The sequence below is a fragment of the Rana temporaria genome, chromosome 4 (assembly GCF_905171775.1).
Source record: "Rana temporaria chromosome 4, aRanTem1.1, whole genome shotgun sequence".
In the NCBI taxonomy this organism is placed as follows: Eukaryota; Metazoa; Chordata; class Amphibia; order Anura; family Ranidae; genus Rana; species Rana temporaria.
Genome location: NC_053492.1, coordinates 114,620,224 through 114,633,906, shown reverse-complemented (window position 1 = coordinate 114,633,906; position 13,683 = coordinate 114,620,224). Strand labels below are relative to the sequence as shown.

The 13,683-nt window shown below is 42.9% G+C and overlaps 1 protein-coding gene across 1 annotated transcript in view; it reads right to left on the bottom strand.

Annotated features, from left to right (window-relative positions):
* Positions 1 to 441: 441 nt before the first annotated feature.
* The window catches only part of DAW1 (dynein assembly factor with WD repeats 1), a 131,635-nt gene continuing 118,393 nt past the window's right edge, over positions 442 to 13,683 (bottom strand). The window contains exons 12-13 of the mRNA XM_040348847.1: positions 2,719 to 2,881; positions 442 to 517 (exon numbers count right to left, since the gene is read on the bottom strand). Of these exons, the coding sequence (XP_040204781.1) occupies positions 483 to 517; positions 2,719 to 2,881 (198 nt within the window). The 3' untranslated portion in view covers positions 442 to 482. The remainder of the gene's footprint in view (positions 518 to 2,718; positions 2,882 to 13,683) is intronic.

Genomic DNA, 13,683 nt, shown 5'->3' with positions numbered 1-13,683 from the left:
ACTGTATGCTGAGAGAACTGAAGAAATCCCTCAATAATCTCTGATACACTGAGTACATTTAGAACACATAAGCAAGACCTGACCCAAGTTACTAGATTTTCCACAAATGTTCCATCACACTTTTGCTAATTTACTAAATCCAACTTTGAATGTTGTTAGTAAACTCTTCAAGAACAAATGCAAGTTATATCCAATTTAAATATGTTAAGATATTTTAATGAAAAATAGTTTAAAAACACTAATATAAAAAGTCAGCTTTGCAAAGTAAAAACATCAATATACAGTAGCACAAGCAATGTCAACAAGAAAGATCCAGACAGGCCTTCTACTGGAGTAAATAACTGGAACACTCTGTGATAGTAATTGTAATACCACTCATGGAGAGGATGCTGGATGAGGTCACGATTCAAGATGAAACAATCATTATGTGTGTCATATTTTGGCTGCCCTGCTATTTTAGATGGAGGATACAGAAACAACACCTAACGCCATATTCTGCAAGTGTTGTCCTTACTCCCTGTCGAAAAAAAAAAAAACATGCAGTCCATTAATATATTATATAAAATTATATACTTTCAATAAAATAAAAAGGTTGTACAATTAAAGCTCAACTCCGGCTCAATTTTGTTTTGTATACATCATTAAAGGGATAGAGCTGTGTTTTTATGGGGGAGACTTACCCTTACTTCCAGGCAGGACTAGGTAGATTCACACACATTGGTGTAAATTTAGGGCGGCCTAGCCTAGCCTATTTAGGCTACACCGCCGTAAATTAGTTAGGCTAGTAGTGATTTTCCAACCACTTATCTACGGCGGCGTAGCCTAAACCGAACGGGCGTAAAGGCGCTTAATTCAAATGACTTGTTTGGGGGCGTGTACTATGGAAATGAGGCTTGACTTCACGTTTTTTGACGTTTTTGCGTACTGCGCATGCGCCGGGCGACTACATTTCCCAGGGCGCATTGCGGCTAAGTACGCCGTACGGCCCTATTGATTTCGACGTGGACGTAAACGACGTAACTTCCGATTCGCGGACGACTTACGCAAACGACGCAAAAAATTCGAACCTCGCGGCGGGAACGGCGGCCATACTTAACAATAGTTAGTCCACTAGAGCATAGCTCTAAATTTAGGCGGCCTATCCCTTACGGAAACTATGTAACTCGACGGTGTAGGCCCGGCGTACGCTCGTAAATCGTCGGGAATCGGCGTATCCCCTCATTTACATAATCTACGCCGGCCGCAATGGAAGCACCATCTAGCTGCCACCAAAAACATTGCAAGCTAAGATAGAACGGCACAAGCCGGCCTATCTTAGCTTTGTTTAAGTGTATCTCTGTTTGAGAATACACTTAAACAAACGCCGGCGTAGATTCAGAGTTAGGTCGGCTTATCTGCAGATAAGCCGGCCTAACTCTTTGTGAATCTACCTAGACATCTTTTGATGTCAAGAGATACCCAGTAACTTCATGTGTGTTGAAATTACTGGAAATTTCACCAGGCACAAGAATAGCACACAGAATCATCTGATTCCGCAACTGACAGTATCTTTGGGCAGTATGATGACATCATCACCCTCGGTCCTGACAGGCACGTGAATTCAAGACTGTTCAAACTATTTTTCTATAAGAATATATTTCCATCCAGTTATATATGTCTGTGAAAGTTTTCATATACCCAGGTCATGGTACTGTATATCTAGTTGTACTTAGATTCAACTGGACTTTTCTGTAATGTTAAAGACTTTTTGTAGATTATACAAGTCACTTCTTCCATTCTAGTAAGTGTCAGGAAAATGCCTCAGCATTTGTATACACACAGGTAGCACCAATACCTTAAACCAACCTCCATTGAAAGGCAGATGATTGTCCAAGAATGAAAATGTGAGGTGTGAAAATTGTGGATCCCCACTGTCCTAGTTACATAAACTCATCCTTGGTGTCAAGAAGTCTTCAGAATGGTTAGGCCCCTTTCACACTGTGCGGACTCAGGTTAGGTCTGCAGGGGATCTGTCCACTGATCCCCTGCTGATTAAAGCAGAGTGGGCAGGTGACAGGTCTATGTCTTCTCAGTTTCTGTAGAGTGGACATGGACACAACCCGCTCTGCTCTATGGGTGGCCAGGTGTAAACAGACTCCACGGTCTGTTTACATCTGACTGCCCTTTGATCCAATCTGCTTAGACGGAATGAGGCAGATCCCCTTCCATTTTTCTTTTTTTAATAGACTGGATCAGATTGGAGGTAGGTGGGGTAAACTGACAGACACCAGTCCATTTACCCCCTCGCCGGTCTATAAGGCTGAATGGAGGGTCTGGTCAGGCAGATCTTACATAGTTACATAGTTAGTCAGGTTGAAAAAAGACACAAGTCCATCCAGTTCAACCATAATCAGATCTGACTGGACCGTTCATGTGAAAGGGGCCTAAATCCTTAAATTTACATGACTGAAGGTGTAAATTGTTCAGAAACATAACATTCATAACAGTGATTCTGTCTCTCCTGTTACAGCATTTATGTGGAATTATATATATATATATATATAAAGAACTGTTCTTTATATCAGATAAGTCACCTTTAGCTGGCCACACATTTCTGGTTGTGCAATCTATTTTAGATTTATAGTATGCTGTACAATTACATACATTACACGTTGCTAGATCTAAAGGAGACTGCAATAAGATTGCACATCGAGGTTGTAACATAAACAGCAGACTTACCTGTAATGATGGTGTTTCCTTCATAGTTGAAAGCACAGGAGAAAATCTCATCTGTGTGTCCTTCTAGTACCTGGACACATTGTCCTGTCTGAGGGTCCCATAGGCGTGCAGTCTTATCTGAACTGGCCGTTAAGATTCGGGAGCCTTGGGCATTGAAGCAGATCTGGGAAACAAGGTGATGGTATTAATATGTACATATTACATGTTAATGTGCACTCTGAATAAAAAACACTTTTCTTTAATTATAGAACTCTTTCATGACAATCTGGGATAATAAATCAGCAAGATTTCAATTTGTAGTCCATCAGTGGATAGCCTACGTCACCTAAGGGTGCAAAACAGCAAGGTAGGCAGCGACCTGTAATTCACAGCAGAGTAGGCTAAACTCTGCTCTAGGCAGAATGAGAAACAATTGTGACCACATTATGGAAAAAAACATAACTAAAAGCTATAGTGCCTTGCTTCAACACCATATATCCCATAAAAAAAATATCCAGCCTAATTCTAAGCCCTTGGGCTTACACTTCTCATCAGAACAGGCTATACTTGTATCTGTTTTAAGCAAACAAGTATCTCAGACTATAGTGTAAGTATTGTGGATAGGAATAGGAGGAAAATGTACTGGCACCGTTACTCCTTTACCAGCTCCTTTCTCTATTTGCAATGTAGAGAGCGTCCTGACTCTCCTGTAGTCCAAGGGGAGGGGGCGAGCACGACACTCCACACCAGGGAGAAAGCCTTGCATTACTGTGTGTAGTTACAGACAGAAGAACAGGAAGTGAGGATTTCTCACAAGAAATAAGGACATTTCAAAGCAAAATCGAAGGATGAAGTAAGTGAAGGAGGACTGCACTAAGGTAAAGGAAGCTATTTAGGGGGAGAAATTGAACCTTCATAACCTTTAATTGTATTGGATGGAATTTTCGAGGTGCAAAATGATCAAAAAGTTGTTTAAATGGTAAATGTTTTATTTACAATTATCAATTATCATTAAAAACAATTGATATAACAATGCTGTACACATGTTGTAAAAATTGAGAAAAGATCCCTTTACATGTAATCTTCTACATGTTTCACTGTCATAGCTTCATCAGGAAGTACATTTAAGAGATGTTACTGGGCAGAATTTTCTTTTTCAAAAATAAAAAAATCATATAACTTGAGTACAAACTGGTCATGCACAAATATAATTATTGTAAACAGTCAAACCTACCAGGAAAGCATCAGTCCCTCAAATCAAGACCTAGCCCACACACCATACATCTGATGGAAACATTTTGTCATTTTTTTTCTGCTCAGTTACATCTCTTATGCCATGTACACACGAGCAAACATGTACGATGAAACCGGTCCGCCGGACCGTTTTTTTCACCGTACATGTCTGCCCGGGGATTTCTGTATGGTGGCTGTACTCACCATCATACAGAAATCCGCACGTAAACAATACGCGGGGCGTGGCCGCGCCGTCGCCGCGACGATGACGTGGGCGGCCCTGCCAGTTCAATGCTTCCACGCATGCGTCAAAGTCATTCGACGCATGCGAGGGATGGCGGGCGCTCGGACATGTACGGTAGGTCTGTACAGACGACCGAACATGTCCGAGCGGACAGGATTCCAGCGGGCTGTTTTAAAACAAGTTGGGAAATATTTGCCCGCTGGAAAAAGGCCCGGCGGGCAAATGTACGCTGGAATCCTGTCCGCTCGGGCCTACACACGACCGAACATGTCTGCTGAAACTGGTCCGCGGAGACATGTTCGGTCGTGTGTACGGGGCCTTACATGTACTTCCTGATGAAGCCATGATGTGAAACATGTAGAAGATTACATGTAAAGGGATTCATATTTACAACATGTACTGTATATAGCATTCTAATATACATTTTTCATTGTTTTTAATGATAATTGTAAATAAAAATTTACCATTTTAACAGCTTTAGGCTGTGCGATAAATTTGCATCATGAAAATCCCATCCAATACATGTTTACTGGTTCTTAATTATCTCAGACAGAACCTACTGGTCACTGAAAAATGCTGAGAGTTACTTGCTGCTTCATTATTGCTGGTACTCTAGTTTGTTGTTTATTGTCTTCTAATCACATAAATGCTGCGTTCATGACTTTAGTGGCAAGTATGATTTCACACTGAAACAGTATTTACTAATCTATTCAGTGTCCCTCTAAGCTAAGGCCTCGTACACACGACCGAGTTTCTTGGCAAAAACCAGCAAGAAACTTGCTGGTTTTTTTTTTGCCGAGGAAACCGGTCGTGTGTACACTTTTCGACGAGGAAACTGTCGAGGAACTCGTCGAGCCAAAAAGAGAGCATTTCTTCTTTTTCCTCGACGGCACTGGAGAAATTTGGCTCGCCGAGATCCTCGACAACCTAACAAGGAACTCGACGAGCAAAACGATGTGTTTCGCCCGTCAAGTTCCTTGGTCGTGTGTACGAGGCTTCACACATAGAAAATATCATGTCAATTTCTGACTCTTACCTTGCCTAGAGATCAACAAATACATAAGATGTCCATGACCCAATATTAGTCAGATTGGACAACACTGTCACATCTACAGCAGTAGATGAAAGATCACAGCACACTGCACTTAGGGGTAGAAATTAATCTGACATCCCAGAACACACGATATCCTCTGGTTATGATTGTAATTTGACCTTTAAAGTCCTTGTCATTCAGGAAATTCAGTTCCCTGATATTGCTACGAAGTGCCACTCTGGGAATCGGATATTCTATGTTAATTTCTGGTTCCATGTGGCTAATTGTTATGAATTTTATTCATATAGATATTGAGGATGTTACTTATGTCTCTTTTGTATGAATACAAGATTTCTAGTTTGGTATATGGTCTTCTTTCTCTGTTTATACTTAAAAAAAAAATAATAGGCAGATTGAAATATAAAAATGAATCTGATGCATCTGAAAACCTTGCTCAGTTGCTAGTCCTTCCTTCAAGATAATCCAGAGGAAAGGAGTTGTCCACCTACCTCTCCCTCCTGCTCCTCTGCCAAGAAATATTCCTCTGAACAATGTGCCTGTTCTTTCAGGATCCAGCCCCATTGTATACCTATGCTTACCCCAGGACTGTCTTTAATATTGACTGGACCCTGGGCAAACATTTTCTTGGGCCCCCTCTTCCATGTGATTTTGCTCTCCACATGCTTTGAGACGTACAATAAATAGCAGCTAAACTCAAAATCAGTTTACTGAATTAGATCAGGTAACGATTGCGATTGGTTGCTAGAGGTTATCACCGCTTACTGACTGGCTGCTAGAGGTTACAGCACACATTATGGCTCACTGTTTATTTTCTTGAGATTACAACACATGACTTATGCTTGTTGATTGGTTGCTAGAGATTACTGTACATCAATACTGCTCACTGAATGATTGCTAGAGGTTACTAGACATTTATACCACTCACCAATTGGTTGCTAGAGGTTACTGCACATTAATACTGCTCACTGATTGGTTCCTAGAGGTTACTGCATATCCTTACAGCTCAATGATTGGTTGCAAGAGGTTAGTGCACAGAATTACTGCTCACTGATTGGTTGCTAAAGGTTACATCACATCATCTCCTCACTGTCTGCACACCAGGGACTAGGGAGGTGAGGGGATCCACCAATAGACAGAAAACTCCTAGGAATCCTAGGACTCCTGGGATCGGTGGCAATGCTGGGGGAGGGGGGTGTGATCAGTGGCAATGCTGGGGGGTTGATGGGATCAGTGGCAGTGGTGGGGGGTGGGATTAGTTATAAGGCAGTACACTGTGACAAATTCTGAATCATGTAGAGTAAAGATGTAAATCTTTGGCAAGTATATAGTTGGGGATTCTACCAATGCAATTTACAATGACCACCAATGTGAGGGGGAATTTACACTGGTCATCAATGTGAGGGGGAATTTGCACTGACCACCATGTAACGAGGGATTTTACACCACCCACCAATAGAAAAGAGGGATTTTACACCACCCACCAATAGAAAAGAGGGATTTCTACACTGACTGTAATAAGAGCATTTACACCAACCACCAGTGTAAGGGGAAATATACAATGACCTACATGTGTGGGGGAATTTACACTGACAACTATTGTCAAGGAGATTTGTACTGACCACCAATGTAAGGTGACACTTCTACACTGACCACCAATGTTAGGGGGGATTTACACTAACCACCAATGTAAAGGGGGATTTACACTGATCACCAGTGTAAGGGCAATTCTGCCCTTACCACCAATGTAAAGGGAATGTACACTGATCACCAATGTTATGAAGAATTTACACTGACAACCAACGTAATGGAGGATTTTACATCAACAGCTAAAATAAAGGGGGATTTCTACACTGGCCACCAATGTAAGGGGGATTTGCATTCACCACCAATTTAAAGGCTTCTACATGGACCACCATTGTAAGGGTGGATTTGAAACTGACCACAAATGCAAGTTTGAATATTTTTAACGATTACCAATATATAGAGGAGTTTCTACACTGGCCACCAATGTAATGGGGATTTACACTGACCACTAATGTTATAGGAGCATTCACAGTAATCACCAATGTAAAGAGGTATTACACTGACCACTAATGTAACAGAGATTTATCCAGCGTTCACATTTGTGTGTTTTCAAGAATACATGCAACATTTCCTGACACCACAGAAATATGCTGCCCTTTAGCAGATACACAGAAGTGCCATTATTGTTAATGACACCCTCATGCATCGGCTGAGATGTGCGTATTCACATGCACTTAAATTCAGGGTGCTGTGGCACCATGTTCTTTGGAAGAAGGGTTCCACCCCCAATTTGCTAACCTTTGCAGAACGGGGTGATGTTAGGCCTAATGACTATAGCTGTAGGCAGGACTTTCAAGCATACTCCTTTACCTCCCCAGTGGGCAGCATTCAGCAGAAGTGATGGTAGATATGACCTCAGGGGGACATGATTAACATATGAATGCTGCCTCTATTTGCATATCAATGCCGTGGTCTACGGCTATTTACATATTAATGCCGCCGCTATTTTCATATCAATGCAGGAGTCATTTGTACCTGGCAATAGGGCAGAGCTGGGCAGCAGCTACAGAACTTTACATGGAGATATCGAGACACAGCACAGGACTAAAACTTCAAGGGATCAGGGAATCTAAACTGGGAAAGTTGGCAAGTATGAGGCAGCTGCTTTGGGCCCCACAAAAATGATGGGGCCCAGGGCAGCTTCCCCTTTTGCCCTGCCTTAAAAACGGTCCTGGCTTACCCTAAGCTGCTCCATCCTAAAGGCTCTTTCACACAGAGCAACTCTGCTCTGTAAGCGGATCTCCTGCTGAACTGGAGCCAAATGGGTCAGATATCAGTGTTTTGATATCCATGCCCATTAAATTTGTGTCTGCATTTACACCGGTGGTCAGATGGAATTGAACGTGTGCCAATTTACATCAGACTACCTCCAATCTGTCATGTTTGGGTACTTTTCTTCTTCCAGACCTAGACAGACTCTGAAATAGGTGGGTGTAAATGGACATAAAAAGCTGCATAGAGTTTTTGATTAGCCCACCTGAAAAACAGACAGACCTGATCGAATGCTCATGTGAAAGGGGCCTTAGAACCCGTTCTGATCAGCAGGAGATCTACTCACAGATCCCCTGCTGATTGGACCTGAGCTGGACAGCTGTCACATCTGTGCCCACTCAGTTTATGCAAAGTGGACACTGGTAGACACCACTGAGCACTATGGGTGGCCGGGTGTAAACAGACTCAGCTGTCAGTTTACATCAGGCTACCTCCGATTTGGTCCTCCAGATATACATCCTTTTCCATTTTTTAGTGGCTCTGATCGGATCCATAGGTAGGTGGGTGTACACAGACACAAGTCTGTTTGTCATTCCGGTCAGGTCTGTCTGAAAAAACTGACAGGCGAACCTGATCCAAATGCTTGTGCAAAAGGGGCCTAAAGCTCCAAGCTGTATTAATGATCATTCCCTAAAGTAGTAGTCTCCAAACTGTGTCCCTGGGGCTGGATGCAGCCCTTTGCTTGCTTTTATCTGGTCCTTGAGGCATTATTATTGCCACTGACACCAACAATGGGGCATAATTGCTGCCACTGACAACAACAATGAGGCATAATTCCTGCCACTGACAACAAAAATGGGCACTATTGCACTACTGACACCAACTTTTTCTCTCTCTAATACCAAAGATTGGGCATGGTTTAGTCCCACTGGGACCCACAATCAGGCACTTTTAAATCTGAAGGACAATAAACTGGCCCTTTCTTTAGACAGTTTGTAGACCCTTGCCCTAAAAGGAAGGAAAACGAATAATTTGTATATGCATAGAAACAGCAAGAAAAACAAAATGGAAGTGTAGCCCTGTTGTGATTTTCAGCCATTTAAGAGGATGTAGATATATATATATATATATATATATATATATATATATATATTATTGCAGCAGGTGGAGCCAGAGAGCACAGATTTGGAGACTGCAGTACAGAGCAGACATATAGATACATTTCTACAGCAAGGGGCTGGAGAACTGCATTTCCCAGGAGGCTGTGAGACAGGAAGTTCCGGGAGAGAGGGGAGTCAGGAGGAAGTAGTGAGGAGAGGGGGTCTGGAACAGTGACCCAGGGAACACAGATCTGCATCACAGGGTGATTTAAGACGGCTTGTGTCAGAGCTGTGTGTTTGCCACTGAGACACAGGCTCTATGCAATAGTTCTTGGAGAGACTGATGTTCGTCTACTGAAACAGAGAGAGACTGTGTTTTGAGCGATCGAACTGAGGCCTGGTCGCAGGGCCGATCCAGCCACCGGAGTAATCCAGCCTGCCCAACTGAGTGAGTGGAGCTGACGGAGGTTATTGCCAGATTCCCCAGACGGCCCCTAGACGATCTGAGATGTCCTGCCGGAGGCTTTAAAAGACTGTATTCATTTCACAGACGTCGGTCTGAGGAGAGAGGGACATTCGCTTCCGCAGACAATCATCCTCCTTTCCCAAAGAGACACTGGAAGTGGTGAGCGGCCTTTGGCCATTGCAACAAGTGTACTTCCTACACCAGGGCCCCAACGTTGGCTAGCCTAGGACAGTACTACTGGCCAGTAGTTTAGGGTGGGGTAGATACCGCTAAGTATATATATATATATTACTGTTCATTGCATTCAATCTAAACGTATTATCTCATCCTCTTATTAGTTGTACTATATTAGAGTGGGGAGACGTTAAGAGCTTTTGCTCTATCCCACAGTTATTAAATCTGTTATAAAGCTTCACAAGGTGTGCTGGTGTGCTGTGGATTCATTGTTTGTGGTGTGTCACAGAGGTGAGACAGAAGACCCGATAATTCAGCGGCTCCTTCGGGGGTGAGCGCTACAGAAGGTCCACACATCTAGTGCAAAATGTTTGTTTTTCTTGTAGTTTCCATCGGATTACCCCATATGAGGAAGGCAGCATCCACCCAGTCTTGGGTTACCATTTTACTACTACTATACCTTTTGCACTCTACTTCAGAAGACCTTTTAGCTCTGGAATTGACTGTGTTTTTTTTTTTTTTGTATATGCACGGAAACAGAGCAAAGGAAAGAAATCATGTGGTCTGTTTGGTAGTGCAACATTCAATCACATTCAATTAGCAAATCTCTTATTGGTAAGAGACGCATCATATATTACTTTTGCTTTTAGCTGTACAAGCGGCCAAAGGATAATCCTGTTGTCGCCCACAGGAATTTTCCATCAGATAAACCTCAGCATGCTTATGTATGTGTATAAAACACTGCAGTGGCCTTGTTTCTTTTACATATTATATTTATGAGATGAGATCACAATAACCTTAGAGATGAAGTGCTTATCAAGTATGTTTGTTAGATCCGTAGCACCGAACAACGCAGCATTAATATTTAATTAAAAAAATGATTTTTTGATGGCAACAAGAAATGGAAGAAAACACTCATGGCAGACTAAGCAGACAGTAAGCTTGAAGTACAAACTAAATTGATGCCCCAGTATTAACCAATCTTATTCACCATTTATTGAACCTTCAATCCAATTTATAAATCAGCTACACAAGAGTGAAGCTCAGGGCTATTATCCATACCAACCATTCAGGCTGGGTGTTATAGGTAGAAGATCCATGTCTGTGAGTTTTCCTTTTAAAGTCTGTAGGTGAGCAATATCCCTAATTTGTAATACTTTTTATAAAGTCTTTACACGTACCAGTCAAGTGGCAGTGTGTAGAGAGTGGTTATTCAGGGTGAAAATTACAGAGAAAGAGACAACACTATCGTTCCTTTAGAATCGTTTTTATCCACATAAAACTGGCAGAAGCAGTAACAAAACAAGACCCTGCATCGCTCTTGATAATGTTGGCACCTTAAAATGCTGGTACTTGAGAAAGAAGATGCCATGGGGAGTGGTCTAACACCATGAAGGAACAGAGAACTGGGTAAGTAAATTTCTTTTCTGTGCACCCAAGACCTTAACAAGCATTTAATCCTTGCAGTGCAGGTGCTGGAGTTGTGCCTTAAGCTCTTGAAAGGATGACCTTCCTTGGTCACAGTAACCCTGCAAATAACTGGACAGATCTTTTGATGGGTGGCAATAGATTAATCATCTGATGGAACGTCTGTCACTTTCTCTCTTAAAGTCCACAGGGCTCCAATGTTCTCTAAGCTGAGGGGGTGAAGCCTATATAACCAGTCCCTGTTCCTGCATCATTTATTTCCTTATTTCAGCCCCCCTTTATGATGCACTTTGTGCTATTTATACCATATCTACATCTAAAATGGCCACTGAAATCTCACAAGAATTGTCAGAGCTACCCACAGGCACTACCGGGGGGGGGGGGGAGGCAATTGCCACCCCGAGAAATTAGTTGCAGATGGGTGAGAGTCTGAGCAGGTGGCTCCACGGGTCGGTGACAGAGTGGGCAGCTCCGCAGGCAGATGCCGGGTAGCTCGGTGTGTGAGCAGGCGGGCGACTCGGCCTCGGTGGTGGGTGAGAGAGTGGGCGGTCAGCTGGGCGGCTCTGTGGGTGAGTGGGCAGCTGGCCAATCAACGAGCCGGCACTGAGAGTGATAGATAAACAGGGGAGGCAGTCTGCCGCCTACATACTTGATGTCTGTTTACCTGCACTGTCATCACTGTCAGAGCATTACTTTTCCCAGAGGCCCATGATGCTATTAAGATGGCCCTGAGAGAGATGACATCATCTCTCACCGCTCCTGCGCCCGCCCTGCATTCCTGCAGTAACTTCCACCCTCACTGTGCAGGCAGCAGAGAGATTACATCATCTCTCTACTGCCTGACTCTGACAAGCAAAACACCACCTTAGCAGACAAGTGACAATCCGCAAGGTGTGGCAGGTGACGTGGCAAGTGACAATCGTAAGGTGTGGCAGCTGCCGTGGTAAGTGACAATCCACAAAGTGTGGCAGGTGACGTGGCAAGTGATAATCCACAAGGTGTAGCAGGTGATGAGGCAAGTGACAATCCGCAAATTGTGGCAGGTGACAAAGCAAGCGACAATCTGCAACTTGTGGCAGGTGACAAAGCAAGTGACAATCTGCAACTTGTGGCAGGTGACAAAGCAAGTGACAATCTGCAACTTGTGGCAGGTGACGTGGAAAGTGATAATCTGCATCTGGTGGCAAGTGACACACTCGGGGCTCCCACTGATTCTGCATTATGGTGAGTTGAACTATTTCATTTTATATAACAATGTAATAATATAAAAAATGCGCTTCAATCATCCTGACACCATAACAACCATGGCTGCCATGATTTGAAGCACTAACACCAGCCATTTCCTCGATACATTGTCAGCAAAAAAACATATTTTCTGGCAGTGCCCCTCCCGAGACTAGACTCTGGATCCTCCAATGGGCACTACTAAGATGGTATCCAGATCTCATGGCAGAGGATACAAGTCCTATGCCAAGCTTCCTCTGGCACCAGTAGTAAGCAGTAGTGGTTTACTACAGAGAATTAAAAGGAATGGGATTTAGTGCTCACATTATTTTCCATCTTTGCAAACTGACAGAGTGGCATTAGTGCTCCTTGGTCATACTACCCACGTTCCAACCACCTACCTACAAGTGTCCATGCTCACACACGCAGTGAGTATATTGCTTGAAGATAAGTAAACTTTCCACAGCACATGTACTGTTTATAGTAATGAGGAAAGAGTAGGCATTCAGTGTGAATTATTGATAACTATGTTCAGAGATCAGTGTACAGTATATTCTGTCATCCCAAAATTCACCTGACAAACCTACAAGTTAGCTTTTCCTCAACACACACATCATGAGCAATTCTTACATATCACAGGTTGAACTTGCAAATAAATCATCATTCGCCTGATTCTTTGAATGAATCATTTATTATTGTCAGTTTACATAGAAAACAGAAAACAGTCTCTTAGCAGAGTATATGTGGGAATCTTCAGACCCGCAAAAAAAGTGGATGCGTACAGAACAGAAAAGAAGGGCTGACTGAAAAGGCTCAAAGGTAGGAAGAAACTTCCTGCATGCTGTGTTCACAAAGCAGAAAGAAATTGGATGCTGCCGTATACGATCAAGCTAAACCAGCATAGATAATGGGTGCCAGCTGGGCATCAGTACATGAAATTATTAAAAACATCATGAGCTGGTTGGTAATATAAACAAGTAATAAAGTTCACAGATAGATATGTAAATGAGGCCAGCTTTAGATATTTAAAGACATATAAACTGTCCCCGGAATAGAGGAGAGTGATATGTCACAGCCCGCAAAGGTTTTCCTAGCCACTAATCGAATTCTTTAGATTTAGGGTATGGGGCACAGTTGCAGTGGTCACTTCCTGTACCCCATACCCAGTACACAGACACCACACACCATACCCAGTACACAGACACCATACCCAGTACACAGTACACAGACACCACCCCACACCATACCCAGTACACACCACACAGCA